General features: G+C 40.5%; 1 protein-coding gene across 1 annotated transcript in view; it reads left to right on the top strand.

Moving 5' to 3' along the window:
* The first annotated feature begins 1,891 nt into the window (after positions 1 to 1,891).
* The window catches only part of LOC122555318 (zinc finger protein 654-like), a 56,553-nt gene continuing 42,220 nt past the window's right edge, over positions 1,892 to 16,224 (top strand). Inside the window, exon 1 of the mRNA XM_043701188.2 lies at positions 1,892 to 2,020. Within this exon, the coding sequence (XP_043557123.2) occupies positions 1,895 to 2,020 (126 nt within the window). The 5' untranslated portion in view covers positions 1,892 to 1,894. The remainder of the gene's footprint in view (positions 2,021 to 16,224) is intronic.

The raw sequence follows: 16,224 nt of genomic DNA, 5'->3' as shown, positions 1-16,224 counted from the left end.
CTACTTCAGATTTCCAACAATTGCAGTATTTCGCTTTTATTCAAGAAGTAAAATGACAAGAGTGAGTGTTGGAACTCCATTCTTTACCAATATCCAAGGTATGATTTTGTTGTAAAATTTTACAAAGGTCTTAGGATAAGGGGTAGCAAACATAAAATAGAGTTAAGGAGAAACTACTTCTCCCAAAAGTATGTGAATCCATGGGATTCCCTCACCCAAGGTGTGGTGGATGCTGGGAGAATGAGTAAATTTAAGGAGGAGTTAGATAGATTTTTAATTGATAACGCATTGAAGGGTTATGGGGAGAAGGCAGGGAAATAGGGGTAAGGAGTATATCAGCATGATCAAATGACAGAGCAGACTCGATTAGCCAAATGGTCTGATTCTGCCCTGATATCTTCTGAACTTATATAAGACAGTGGAGGAGGCTGGCCAAATTACAACATTTAAAAGGCATCTGGATGGTTATATAAATAGGAAGGGTTTAGAATAATATGGGCCAACTGATGGCAAATGCAACTAGATTTAGCTTTTATTAATAGAGGGATCGAGTTCCAGAACCATGAGGTTATGCTGCAGCCGTACAAAACCCTGGTGCGGCCACACTTAGAGTATTGTGTACAGTTCTGGTCACCGCATTATAAGAAGGATATGGAAGCTTTGGAAAGGGTGCAGAGGAGATTTACTATGATGTTGCCTGGTATGGAGGGAAGGTCTTATGAGGAAAGGCTGAGGGGCTTGAGGTTGTTTTCGTTAGAGAGAAGGTTGAGAGGTGACTTAATAGAGACATATAAGATAATCAGAGGGTTAGATAGGGTGGACAGGGAGAGCCTTTTTCCAAGTATGGTGACGGCGAGCACGAGGGGGCATAGCTTTAAATTGAAGGGTGATAGATATAGGACAGATGTCAGAGGAAGTTTCTTTACTCAGAGAGTAGTAACAGTATGGAATGCTTTGCCTGCAACAGTAGTAGATTTGCCAACTTTAAGTACATTTAAGTCGTCATTGGACAAGCATATGAACGTACATGGAATAGTGTAGGTTAGATGGACTTCAGATTGGTATGACAGGTCAACGCAACATCGAGGGCCTAAGGGCCTATGTTCTATGTTCTACTAATTTAGGATATCTGGTCAGCATGGATGAGTTGTACCAAAGGATCTGTTTCCATTCTGTACATCTCTTTGACTCTATAAGACACAATTTCAAAAATATACTTTATTCATACATTTGCTACAAGTAAATACAAACAAGTACAACGCAGGTTGGTATAGACACTGCAGAAAATACAGTGGAATTTCGACATTCTTCAATTCAGCTCCAACCCAGTTGCAAGAAAAGCGCACTTCCTAATCTGAAAAGGAAACTATGTGCGTTTGCATTATGTGTCTACAGGGGACACCGTGAGTACAGTACAAACCCGGTCACAGGAGCATGGCCACGTGCAGCCTTTCGGGGGCGGGTTCTGGGTGATTGGCAGTTACCGCCCCGCCCCTCCCCACCCATCCCCGTTGTCAATCAACGACTTCGCCCCGCTCTCCCCGCGGCGTCACGTGATCTCCGCGGTGTCTCTCCACCTTCACGCCCCCCACCACTCCGCATCCACCACATCACCGAGAGTGCGCGAGCGTGGGAGCGCGATGACGCAGGTGAGTGCGGACGCCTGTACGCGCGCTCGTTACTGCGCGTGCACGGACACCGCAACGCGATGACGCATTGGCGTGTGGACGCCGGTACGCGCGCTCGTTCCTGTGCGTGCACGGACACTGCAACGCGATGACGCACTGGCGTGTGGACGCCGGTACGCGCGCTCGTTCCTGTGCGTGCACGGACACTGCAACGCGATGACGCACTGGCGTATGGACGCTGGTACGCGCAGGTAGGGGTTAGAAGCATGGCGGAAGAAGAGGAGTTTGATGTAGGGAGTCTGAGGAAAGAGCTGGAATGGATAGAAAATGAGCTGCGAATGTCCCTGGGCCAAGTCAGCGCGTCTAACGAGTACTGCCTGAAGTTCTGTCGAGTGAGTGTGCTGTTGCTTTTTATTTCGTTGTTGCTGCTTGTGAAGGCGGGGGGAGGGGGAGGGTGTGTGTTTGTTGGGGCGGAATGCAACAGTCTTGGAGTGAGAGCTTCTTGACAGCCCCTGCCACCCTCCCAATTACACCGTCAAAGTTACAGCTTAAAATAAACCTCACTGGTTACCTTTGTAGTCTATTCCCTTCCTTCTCTCTTCCCCCCCTTCCCCCCCTTCCCCCCCGAAACCAAATTGTGGGAGTTGGGATATAATTTCTTGGGGGAGAAAAGTTGTCTTGTCACTCTCACACACATTTTCTTTTCCCCCTCTCTCCCACCCCAACCTCCCCTCCCATCCTGTTTGTGTATATGTTGTTTCGAGCTGTTTCCCGAAGCTCGTTTCGTGGCTGTGGGGCTGTGACAGTTTTATCTCGGTTTAATGAAAGGTTCACTTTTTTTTCTCCCCCAGGCCTGTATTTAACTGTCAAAATGCATCAGCGTTGCTGTTCAATCTCTATGGCGTCAACTTAAGTTTTTTTTGGTAAAGACGTGACTTGGGTGTGCAGTGTCAATGAATAATTTTCGATGTTGTGGTTAATTTAAAATCTGGTAATTACAAAGGGCTTTGTCAATGGTGTGAAGAAACTGGCTGTTTTTTCTTTAATTAAACTGATTGACCTGGAGGGAAAAAATACATATTTGAGAATAATTGACTATTTGTTAAGAATTTAACTTTAACTTTTGTTGTTTATGTCCTGATCTAAACCTGTTGAGACTCCTCCTTGGATTCAGCCTGACCGGCTATGCTTTTCCAGCACAACACTTTTGACAGCATTTGATAGATACCTTTCTCCCTCAAGTTTTACAGTACTTTCTAAACAGTTTACAGACATTAAGCTGATTAGTCTTATACTCAAACAGTACCCCTTCCCATCAATGTGTATACATATGTGTGAAAATGATACTGTAATGTGGTGTAGATTGGATGGTAGACAAACTCTAAGCTGGAGAAAAGGATGAATTGGGGGTAAAAATTAAGGGGTGCTCTTCAGACTTTGGAGGACTGATGGGAGATTGTAAGATAAACCTGTTCAGATTGTGTTCCAGGAAGCAATTTGTCAGTATGTAATATGCAGCTGCACAAGACTTTTTGCATGATTCCAGTTGTCTTAAATACATTTTTTGAGTAGCTGCATTTTTTTATGCTGAAGAAAGGTGTTATATTTCAAAAGTTCAGGAAGATTTATTGATTGAAATGGTCATTATAACCACTGAACATTATATATGGATCTTGTTTTTAAGCAGTGCCTTTGTATTGTAGATATCTTGTATATGCAGTATTTGTATTGTAGATATCTTGTATATGCCTCAACAATGAAACTACAATCTCAGATTTTGCTTATATTGCTGATGACACCCAGATCTATCTATCTCATCACCTCTCTTCATCTTTCCACAGCTGGAATTGTCAGATTGTTTTTCTGACTTCCAGTACTGGAAGAAATGATGTTTGCTCTTAAACATTTGAAGGACTGAAGCCATTGTCATTGGGCCCTGTATGCAAACTCTATTCTCCATAAGTGGAATGCGTTCCCATCTTGGGCAGCTGTTTGAGGCGGAAACTGACTGGCACCATATCAAATTAAGAATCCGAACAATGTAGCTGTGCCACTACATAGACTGTCTATTTCTGCTTGTATCTGCCTCATCTTCTGTGCTGCTGGAGCCCTCATTCATGTCCCTTTTACCTTTAGAAATGACTCTTACAGTATATTCCTGGCAGCCTCCTAGATTTCTATCACTGTAAACTTAAGATCATCTGAAACACACTTGTCCTTGACTTAACACGTGGCAAGTCCTGTTGACCCATTGCCCAAGCCCAATTACTTACATTTTCTTTAATTTAATCAACTTGATTTTAAAATTCTCTTCCTTGCTTTCAAATCCCTTCATGACCTCTCCTTTCCCTCTCTGTAAACTTGTCCAGCACGCAGTCTTCTGAGATGGCACTCCTCAAATTCTGAACTCTTGAGCAAGTCCTGTTTTTAATTGCTCCATTACTGGTGACATTGCCTTCAGTTGCCAGTTGTCATAAATGTCTGTCTCTTTTACCTTCTACTCCAGCCTAAATCTTTGACACAGTTTTTGGTAACTTAGCGTGATATTTCTTTAATTGCTCTGTTAATTTTTGCAGCTTACAACATTTCATAGTGTATTAACTCATTTCAACTTTCTTGGATTTCTTATGAAATTATATCAAGTGAAAGATTTGCTATCACGCTGCTTTAATTAAGCTCGCAAATTTGAATTTTGCGTGGCAAAATCAATGTCATTTTCAAAGCTGCTTGGATATTGAGTTTCTGAGCTTGTACAAATTATTTTTCTGGAAAGGTCACTTAAATTGCACATAAGTTTTGTATGCTCAATGCCACGAGTCAGAATTAAATCATGTCGCTACCTGTACAGTGCTGGTGTTGCAGTAGGTCTTGTTTCTGAAACAAATTGATCTGTTGATTGTAGTGGAGAGCTGTATCGCTGAACTATCGATTGGAGAACTGCCTAAAGGTGTGTGATAGTCCAGGGGCTACACTTACTGCATGCATCATCAAAGTCTGTAAAACCCATCTGTTGCAATTGGAGTAGAAAGTTGCTTTATTATAGCATTGCCATAAATGAGATTCTCTGTCCCTGCTGGTTTCTGTGGAATGTGTTCATGGTCTCTTACTGCTTCAGTTGTAAATTAAAATTGACTTGCAATCTTAAGATGCATTCATCTATTATTTGTTATCATTCCAAGTCTCTCTCTACTGAGGAATACTTGAAATAAATAAAGTAGCAAATGGTAAAGTTGCCATGGCTGTTCTGTCAGGAAGGGAAGACTGGTGCTTTGCCCTGAGGGTCACCATGCCTGAGAGTCACATTGAGAAGTTGGGACGTTTATGATAGTATATAACAGAAAAATGTAGAAACAAACCCGTTAAAACCAACAAAGTCAATAGCAGAACAGTGTAGAAATCTAGCAAGCTGCTTTGTATAATCAAATTAAGTAAATACGATTCTCAGAAATATTCAAAAACAAATATAAATCAACTTACATCCATTCACTATACAATGAATAAGTGTAGAATGGATAATGCAAACGTTAGCACAAATGTGGAAAGTTATGGAAAGTATGTATGTTATAAACACATAAGAGAAAGTATCTATTTCTTGAGTCACTTTTGTTTGAAGTTGTTTGAGATCGGAAATAAATTAAAAGCACTTTGAAAGAGGGAGAAATATTTGTTTTCTCTAGGATGCAGTCACATAAGATACAGAAAGTCAGATGTGTACTGACAGCAGGGTAGGAGGAGAAGCTTGATGGTAAGGAATCACAAACCACGGAGCTTAGTTTATCCAATAAGTATGGAGGAAAACTTGGTAGAAACAAGGATGACCGGGAGAGCCTAATAAACGAAAAAATTATACAAATAGGAAACAAAAGCAGCACAAAGAAAACTTATGGTCCAAATTTAGCTAAATATGTTGAGAGTGAGTAGTAATGCAGGACTGTTAATGATAGGAGCAGTTGAGGCTTTCATGGGCCATAAGGAAATGACAGATTTGTTAAATTAATAATTTATCTTTTTTGTTTGGTCAGAAAACAAGAGGCACAGAGAAGCCTAAAAAATGTCAAGTGAAGCAAATTATTTGATTGTAATTTTTTAAAAAAGTATCAAAATAATTGGACTTAAGATAATTTAGTTTCTGTAACCTGATTGTTTTCGCACCAATCTTGAAAGGAATGGTAACTTTGGTTATACTTTTCCAAAGCACTCTAGATTATTTTTATTTAAATTGCAAATGCAATTTCATTAATTACAAGGAGGTTGAGAAACAAATTGAGCAAATTGCAGATCTATTTAATCATACTTGAGGAAGCATTATCAACTGAATAACTGGGTAATAAAAACAGAAACATAAGGAATTGGTGAACAGCCACAGGATTTATACCTACAAGGTTGCTCTGCCATTCAACAAGATCATGACTGATCTTATTGTGGCCTTAACTCCACTTTCCTGATGCCTCCCATAACCTTTTGACAATGTTGTAGTTTAAATTCTGCTTTTGAATATAGTCAATGATATAATCTCCATTGCTGTCTGGGGAGACAGTTCCAAAACTAATGACTCTTGTAATTTCCATCTCAACTTAGACACTTTTGGAGCTCCATGTCGCCTAGTTCAAGATTCCCTTATGATAGAAAACATCCTCACACCTACCTTGTCAAAACTCCCAAATCTTTTGCATTTCAATATGGTCATATCTCATTCTTCTAAACTCTCATGAGTATAGACTAAATAATTCTTTATATGTTAACCCCTTCATGGCAGGAATCAACAGAGTCAGCTTTCTCTGAACTGCTTCTGATACAAGTATATCCTTCCTAAGTAAGGAGACTAAAACTGTACAGAGTACTCTGGGTGCCATCTCATCAATACGAAGGTAACAAATTATTTGTATTTTTATGTTTCCCCCTTTGCAATAAAGTCCAGCAATCCACTTGTATTCCAAAATATTTGCTGTGTACCTGTTTGCAAACTTTGTGATTCATATACTAGAATATCCAGATTCCTCTGTACTGAAGCATTCTCAAATGTTTGTCAGTTTGAACAGTAGTCTGCTTTTCTATTCTTGAAGTGGAAATTCAAATTTACTATTTTTATTTGTTCAGGGAAGGTAGGTGTTGCTGGTTTAGTCAGCATGTATTACTAAATATCCATGCTTAAGTGCCTCTTGAACTGATTGGCTTGTAAGGTCATTTTGAGGGCAGTTAAAAGTCAACCATATTGTTAGGCCTGGACTCGAATCTCCCGCAACAACGGGTAAAGTTTTATTCACTTTGCTAGCTGAACTCTCAAAGAGTGCTAATAAATGTTTTGAACGCAATTTCCCTTTGCGCTGTTATTTCCTAACTGTCAGTAGCTACTTAAAGAAACAAACTGTGGATGCCGGAACTCAGAAATAGAAACAGAAATTGCTGAAAAACCTCAGCAGGTCTGGCAACATGTGCGGAAAGAAAGCAGAATTAATATTTCAAGTCCAGTGATGCTCCTTCAGAATTGAGCAGTGGAAATAAAATAAGTATCATTAATGGAAAAAGTGCGAGAGAAACAAATGGTGCAAAAGACTGAAATCCATTGAAGCTGATTAAATGCTTTCTTGTGTATTAGTGGAAGTAGCTAAAGAGATGGTGAGTACACTGGTAGTAATCTTCCAAGAATCCGTAGATTCTGGAAAAAATCTCAGCAGATTGGTATACTACCATTAATAGCATTTTGGTAAAAAATAGAAGGAGACAAAAAAGGTAGCTGTGGGCTGTTATTTTAAAATGTTAGAGTCTACTATAAAGTCTGTAATAGAACATTTAAGTTTCACATGATCAAGCGGAGTCAGCATGGCTTCATGAAGGAGAAATCATGCCGAACAAACTTATGAGAATTCTTTGAGAAAGTAACAAGCAGACTAGATAAGGGTAAAACACTTGATGTCTCATATTTGGACTTTCAGAAGGAGTTTGGCAACATCAAACTATTTGATTAAAGCCTGTGGGATTGGAGGTTGTCCATTAGCATGGGGCGAGGTTGGCTCACTCGTGGAAGACAGAATTGGGACAATCAGGATGGCAACTTGTTACTAGTGGGGTGCCACAGGGTTTAGTACTGGGGCCACAATTACTTATAATTTATATTAATGATTTAGATGAGGAAAGTGAATGCACTATAGCCAGGATTTTGGATGAGACAAAATTCAGTGATACATGAAGTGGTGATGATGATAACGAAATGTGGGCTAAGTGATCAGGCAAAATGCTTGGTGGATGGAGTATAATGTGGGGAAATGTGAGATTACACACTTTGTAGGATGAATAGAAGATCTGATTATTACTTAAGTAGCCAATGACAGTAGAAGACTACAGGCAGAGAGATAATGATGTCTTTGTCCATGAATCTCAAAAAGCTATCATCCAAATTCAGTGGGTAATTGGAAAAGCAAAAGGAATGTTTGTCTTTTATTTGAAAATAAATTGCTCAGTTGGCTGGATAACTGGTTTGTGACGCAGAGTAGTGTCAACAACTTTGGTTCAATTCTTGCACTTCCTGAGGTTACCATGAAGAACTCTCCTCCTCAGCCTTTCCTCTCACCTGAGGTATGGTGCTCCTCAGCTCAAACCAACAGCAGTAATCTCTCTCTCTCTCATAGTCTGTTAAGACTAGCCTTGGACAAGGCGCAATGTTTTTGGTTCATCTCTGCATTGAATAGACTAAACTGTTGCAATCTCCTTCATTTCTGACTTTACAATGCTGTCAAATCCATTTAGACATGCATATTATGTAAGGTGCTTTCTATTATGAGAATCAAGACGATAAAGCGAGCTGCAAAGGTGAAGTGAGAAGATAACATCATATAATACCTCCAGCAGATACTACAGCTTTTGTATGCCTATTGCTAGTCTAAAAAAATACAGCAACAAGATTATCTTAAATCAAAATAAAAATGATTAAAATTTTTTCGGCTTAGAAATATTCCTCCGCGTAGATCTTTTCTTTTAGATACTGTGAAGTACATTTGATGATAGAATTGCAGTTCAACCTTTTTCCAACTTAGTTGCTCTCCTGTAGAATTCCCATTTGAATTATGAGTAGATTGTGTAAACTGTGGGTATACACAGTCACTGTAATCCTCAAAAGTGTTTGGCCCAATTTCATGTTTGATGCACATGGCCATGTTATTCAACATTGGGATAGGGGTAAATTGGGATTGTTTGAATTGGAGCAGGTATGGAGGTGGGTTTAGGATCGTTTGCATCCCAATCATTTGACATTGTTAAAATTATTTCTTATAATAATTATAAAGTTAGTGGTTTTTAGAGGGAGATTGTTACTTGTCTGCAATCATATAGTAAAAACATGTTGCAAATGTGAGATATTGTATTATAGATCTCTACGAATTCACTCAGCGAGCTGTATTTACTAATACCTCATTCCCATTCATTCATTCATAACTCTTTACTAGCTTGCTATGTTTACTATAATGTGTTTTCATTCATTTGTTCATAAACCATGTTTTTGTATTAAGTTTTACTATTACAAGATTAACTAAATTAAAACATTCCTTTCAAAGCATTACTGCTTCTTCACACCTTCAATCCTTGTTAGCCCCATGCTGCAAGCAGTGTTTAGGCCTTTTTCTATAACAAAGCTATCTCTGAATAAATATAAATAACATAATCTGTTCAGAAACAATACTCTTCCGAGATCGTGTCTCCACGACTCCGTCGAAGATTTGGAAACGTAATATTAATCAGCTCTTATCAACTGTCTCTCAGGACCTGGGTAGGTTACAGAACACCAAACGGTTTCCCCAACTAGTATGTACCTTAAGTCATCTTGAGAAGGTGACTTAAAAGAGGTTCTGGGATTTACATATTAATGGACCAAAACTTGTAACCCATTCTAAAAGCTGAAAGACTTGACAATCCAGGTTTGTTCAATATATCATTTCAGTTTCATGACACTGCAATCTTTTGCTATAAATTCTGTCTATGATCTTAACCACCTGATGAAGGAGCAGTGCTCCAAAAGCTAGTGCTTCCAAATAAATCTGTTGGACTAGAGCCTGATGTGTGATTTTTAACTTTGTACCTGTTAAATAAATATCAAAGAGGGCTGCTAACCCTTTAAGAAACTTACTTCCAAAACAGTGCTGTTGTGAAAGTGCTTTCATGAATGAGTAAAGAACTGTCAAACCAACAATAGTAAATAAAGTCTCATGACCTAGCTGTGATAATCAGTTTAATATCCTTTATAATTTAGTGTATGTATAATTTCTAATTTATTTAGATCATATACAGGACTAGTACTTTCACTAATATGTACTAACTTAAAGGATAAAAGGGCGAACACCTTTTTAATTAAGCAAGCAGACCAGACAGGCACTCTAATCCTAGTAGCAGCCAGCATTTAGCAAATGTTTAAGCAATCTCCTGTTTCCCCAGGACAGATGTTACACAAACTTTTGTGTGTAATAGATAAAACAATGTAAACCATAGTGATAGGTTTTAATATATGTAAGAACGGTATACAAAGAGGCTACTGTAAGAACTGTACTTTATGATTTAATTGTAGCCTCAAACTGTGTCACTGCAGTTGCTGAATGAAGAGGCTATTTTTACCATTAACCGATTTCATTCGTTATTTGAACACTATCACACAATTTGGCATAGTCGGCAGGATTGCTGGGGGCACTATCTAAACTGACCGGTCACTGACAGTCCTTTTGAGGGTAAGAAGCTTCCTTCTTAGAGTCGTGATCTAGCACCTGAACGTGATCCCGAACCTTTTGTGAGTTGGCCATTTTTCGAATGCCTCCATGTCTAAACCTTGCTCCAAATTGGCAGGAAATTGCCCGTGACGCGTATATTCGGATGACCATAAGTGACCCTATAAGCTGCCTGTAACCCCCAAAAGCAGACTGGCCCGTCCTGACACAATGCGGAAGAAATGCTGCGGCAGTTATAAAACTGCCTTGAGGTACAGCTCTTGTGAGGGAAGATTCTAACCAAAGTTGGGCAGCAATATAATTTACCCAAGGACAGTGCACTCTGGATGATATGAAATGGGTCTAGGGAAAATATCACCGACAGTAAGATGAACAAAGAATTAAATGGTCCCTTGCATTGCTGGAACAAATTTGCCAGAGAAATGAAAGTATATCCCAATTCGCCCATGATTGTGAAGTGACCTTGCTTAAAGAGAGCAATTAAAAGTGGTACATGAGTAGCTGCAAAAAGAAAGATCAAAACAGGAAAAAATTCACCTTAAAAAGCAGGAGGTTGAAACAGAACAGGAAATTGAAGGATGAGATAACAGTCCCTGTAAGTTTCTTTCTTTGTTTCCAAATCCTGATAGAATTTATATTCGACTAACCATGATGTCCAGGAAGTGGTTCAGCAAAACCAAGCAATTGCCCTTGGGAAACAGAAGGACAAAAGTGATGGTCCTTTAGCAGTGAAAGCGATGAGGACTGTATATCCCCAGCACCACGTTTATGACCCTTTAAAACCAGCATAGTAAAGATCGAGAAAGTGGTCAGGCAAAAGTTAGAGGACAACACTGAGGTGGATGTTTTGGTAAACTGGATTGAAAAACACACTGCATGAATCTGCAACCCCCGAAAACATGGACAGGTGGTCTTAAGAAATGCCTCATCCAAACAACGAGGATGGGAAAACATGGGAAAGCCTAGACTGGTTAAGGGGAATATGTATGCTCAATCCCTAGAACAGGGTACAGATTCTGAGCATGATTGTAACTAAAAGAGAAGGGCGCCGCCTTCATGAGGCAGTCAAAGGTGCCCATGAGAGTCTGAGCATGAGCTGCAAGCTGGCTGGACAGCAATTAAACATTGGCTACACAGCTAGAGTCCACCTAACACCGATTGGACAAAAGTCACAGCTTGTTGTCAAAAAGCTACAGAAGAGGTCCCCGAATATAAGGGAAGGCTTAGGACGACCTGGAAAGAATATGCTGGAGTCCCAAACGTGCAGGAAGACAGAGATTTTCAAGGTGCCAATTATGGTCTCTGGAAATCTGCTTTTGCCGCTGGACTTAAACCTGAGATCCCTAAAATGTTAAAGCTGACCAAACCAGATTGGGGCCAGAGGGGGACTAATTATTATGAACTAGTTGACCAAGCCCACTGGCTGGAATGAGATACTAGTGCTGAATTGCAAGCCCGACAGGCAGGACAAATAGAACAGACCCTCAGTAACTCCGGGAAGACCCAAGAGAAATAAACAGCCCAACAATGAATCCAATCCGCTCCCAAGCTGCAGATCTTGAGAAAAGCTTTAAACCCAAGAGAAACACACAGGGAAGTGTCAAGAATGTAGGAAGGAAGGCTGTTAGGGCAGGGGGTGCTGGAAAAGGGAGAACTCGCCCAATAAACAATAAGGAAGAAGAGACCCCGGAACATGGGAGTAGGATTGATCTAGAACAGTTTAAAAAGCAAACCACCCAGCAGGAGCTGCTGAAGTTGACAAAAAAAAAATGAGAGTCTACCTCATGCTGCTTTACACTCTTACTGGCTTTATGCCACCAGAAGGAAGATCTGTGACCATGAGGGCGGCCGACCTGGAGTGTCTTTTCGACACAACCAGAATTTCTGTGCCTTCTGCAGAGGTACAAGACCAAACTCCCACTAAGGGGCAGTGAAGATAGCTGATGGAGCAGGAGCTGATAGAATCAAAAGGACCAAACCCCCACACGTTGAATTTGTGTTAGTAACCTTTATATGGATAGGACCTTTCGCCCGGCTGCTCCTCTGGATGGATATCCTCACCCAACTGAATTCATTTTTACATTTCAAGATGGTCAGATAATGTGGTCCATCAGAACCCTACGGAGGGAAGAATTAAAAGATCATCCTGTCTGGGAAAAGACAAGGATGGCTGTGGGTTACTAAAAATGGATCAGTTTGCCCACATTTACACAGACTCGCATTATGCTTTTGGAGTTACCCATGATGTTAGAAGGACTGACTGGAACTTTCACTGTCCTTATCATCCACAGTCATCAGGGCAAGTGAAAAGAATGGATCAGACCCTGAACCAGCGACTGTCTAAATACCACCAGGACAGAATGCCCTGTTCCCAGGTTTTACCAATAGTTCTGTGCTGTGTCGGGCTACCCCAAACAACATGACAGGTCTGAGTCCATTTAAATAGTGACATCTGGGCCAGCGTCCCTACCTGGGACAATAGACCTCCAGAAGGCTGACTATCATCTTATGAGTGACACCCTGTTATCCTCATGTCAGGTACTAACCGATGCTGCAGGTTCTGCCACCTCGGGTATCAGCTGCATGGAAGAAACTGCCTGAGGAAGTGCTGAGTGGATTCATGTGAATAAGATTGACCAGGAACCTTCAGGCATAAAGTGGGAAGGACCATACCAGATGCTGCTGATCACCCAGTTGGCTGTCACGATCCAAGGGAAGGAGGCCTGGATTCACATTTCACACATCAAACGAATGTCCTACAATCAAGGCCTGGAACCAGAGACTGACTGACCATCATGATGTTTATTATTATTCTAATTGTGTATGTTGTCTCTTTTTTTAAAAAGTGCAGTTGCCAACAAACTGTTAAAATTTGAACTGTACCAAACTATGAGCCATGTCCCCGCAAGCCCCATCAACATCTAAAAGACCCTGGTGGTACATTTGAGTTTGGATGAGAATTGTTATTCTCTTTGAAAGGTATCAAGTAGAGTCAAAAGTGGGGGGGGGGGGGATTGAGAGAGATTATGTTATAGGTCTGTTTACTAACTCACTCGCCAGTTTACTATATTCGCATACTGCATTCCCATACATTCCTTCATAACTCTTTACTAACTCGCTATGTTTATTATAACACGTTTTCATTCATTCATTCACAACCGTGTTTTTGTAGTACATTTTACTATTACAAAATAAACTAAATTAAAACATTCCTTCCAAAGCATTACTACTTCTTCACATCTTCAAATCCTTATTAGCCCCATGCTGGAAGCAGTGTTTAGGCTTATTTCTACATCAAAGCTACCTCTAAATAAATGTCAATATCGTAACCTGTTCAGAAACAATACTCTTCTGACACCGTATCTCCATCACTCAACCAAAACATGATAATATTGATCAGACCTTACCAACCCCCAGGACCTGAATAGATTACAACACATCAAACAATTTCCCCAACTAGAATGTCCCTGTTATATACATATTAAACTCCTCTTTAAGAAACTTACTACCAAAAAAGTGCTGTTGTGAAATTGCATGAATGAATGGATTCTGGGTAATCCAAGATGGAGGATGGGAAAAAGTTCTGGCTGTAACAGCTGCTCCTTTGAGGTATTTTAGGTGTTGGAGGTGATTTCCTCAAATTCCAGGAGCAGCAATTACTGTTTTACATGCTGTTGCATTGCTTTGGAACTTTGGGGGAAAAAAAAAGTCAAAACAACAGCAGTTTTAAAAGGGAGACGAACAGACAAAGGAAGCACATGATAAGGTCAGTGCAGGAGAGAGAGAAAGAAAGGAACTGACACTGCCTACGGTGTTTGAATTCATGGATCGCTGGACATTGGAGTGCATCTGGGAAAATTAACAAACCGTGAAATTCACAACTGATCTTGGTGGAACTGTTTGGTGAAATTCACAGCACAGAAGTAGATAAGTGCATTGTTGTTTTAAGTGTGACCTACAGAAAGGCTGCAATAGTGAGTAGAGTGGGTTCTTGATTATATGTTTTTGGAGATATGTCTCTTGATTAAACTTAAAATATAAGGCATAACTATTAATTTAACCTGGGTCAGTGTTTGTAGAGTAATAAGACTGTGTTAATTTTTAGGTCTGTAGATTGTGAAGAAGCAAAAAGGGCCTTTAGTAGAGTGAAATGTGCTTCCTGTCAGATGTGGGAGTTTAAGGATTACAGTGGATTATACCTGCTATAAATGCTGTTGGTTGCGAATCTTATCAGATCGAATGGATTGGTTGGAGAGACAGAAGCAATGAGGAATTTGCAACAGCAACAGTATGTGATGGATGGCAGTTATAGGAAAGGGGGAAAAGTCTCAGATACAGTCACATAGATGGGTTAACTCCAGGAAAGGTAAGAGGTAGGCAGGTAGTGCAGAAGTCTTTTGTGGCTAAACCCATTTCAAATAAGTATGCTGTTTTGGAAAATGTTGGAGGGGATGGATTCTCAGGGGAACGTAGCACGAACAGCCAAGTTTCTGGTGTTGAGACTGGCTCTAATGCAACGAGGGGTACGTCGGGTTCAAAGGGATCAATTGTGTTAGGGGACTTTCTAGTTCGAGGTATAGACAGACGTTTCTGTGGCCAGCAGTGAAGAAGCAGAATGGTGTGTTGCTTTCCTGGTGCCAGGATTAAGGATGTCTCGGAGAGGGTGCAGAATGTTCTCATGGGGAGAGGGGCCAGCAAGAGGTCATTGTCCACATTGGAACCAATGACATAGAAAGGGAAAAGTTTGAGATTCTGAAGGGAGATTACAGAGAGTTGGACAGGAATTTAAAAAAGAGGTCCTCGAGAGTAGTAATATCTGGATTACTTCCAGTGCTACGAGCTAGTGCGGGCAGGAATAGGAGGATAGAGCAGATGAATACATGGCTGAGGAGCTGGTGTATGGGAGAAGGATTCACGTTTTTGGATCATTGGAATCTCTTTTGGGGTAGAAGTGACCTGTTCAAGAAGGACGGATTGCACTTAAATTGAAAGGGGACTAATATACTGGCAGGGAAATTTAGTAGAGCTGCTCGGAAGGATTTAAACTAGTAAGGTTGGGGGGGTGGTTTTGAGGGGTGGGACCCAGGGAGATAATGAGGAAAGAGATCGCTCTGAGACTGGAACAATTTAGAACCGAAGCGAGTCAACAGCCAGGGCAGGCAGGGACAAGGTAGGACTAATAAATTAAACTGCATTTATTTCAATGTAAGGGGCCTAACAGGGAAGCCAGATGAACTCAGGGCATGGTTAGAAACATGGGACTGGGGTATCATAGCAACTACAGAGACATGGTTCAGAGATGGGCAGGACTGCCAGCTTAATGTTCCAGTATACAAATGCTACAGGAAGGATAGAAAAGGAGGAGGGGGAGTGGTGTTTTTGATAAGGGATAGCATTACAGCTGTACTGAGGGAGGATATTCCTGGAAATACATCCAGGAAAGTTATTTGAGTGGAACTGAGAAATAAGAAAGGGATGATCATCTTATTGGGATTGTATTATAGACCTCCTAATAGTCAGCGGGAAATTGAGAATTTATAAGGAAATCTCAGGTAAGAATAATAGGGTGATTATGGTCAGGGATTTTAACTTTTCAAATATAGACTGGGACTGCCATAGTGTTAAGGGTTTAGATGGAGAGGAATTTAAGTGTGTACAAGAAAGTTTTCTGATTCAGTATGTGGATGTACCTACTAGAGAAGGTGCAAAACGTGACCTACTCTTGGGAAATAAGGCAGGGCAAGTGATTGAGGTGTCAGTGGGAGAGCACTTTGGGGCCAGCGACCATAATTCTATTCGATTTAAAATAGTGATGGAAAAGGATAGACCAGATCTAAAAGTTGAAGTTCTAAATTGGAGAAAGGCCAATTTTGACTATATCAGGCAAGAAC

This window comes from Chiloscyllium plagiosum, unplaced genomic scaffold, assembly GCF_037043375.1.
Source record: "Chiloscyllium plagiosum isolate Xiang-an unplaced genomic scaffold, Cpla_swu_hap1 HiC_scaffold_12, whole genome shotgun sequence".
NCBI classification, from domain to species: Eukaryota; Metazoa; Chordata; class Chondrichthyes; order Orectolobiformes; family Hemiscylliidae; genus Chiloscyllium; species Chiloscyllium plagiosum.
This window is presented reverse-complemented; position numbering and strand designations above follow the sequence as displayed.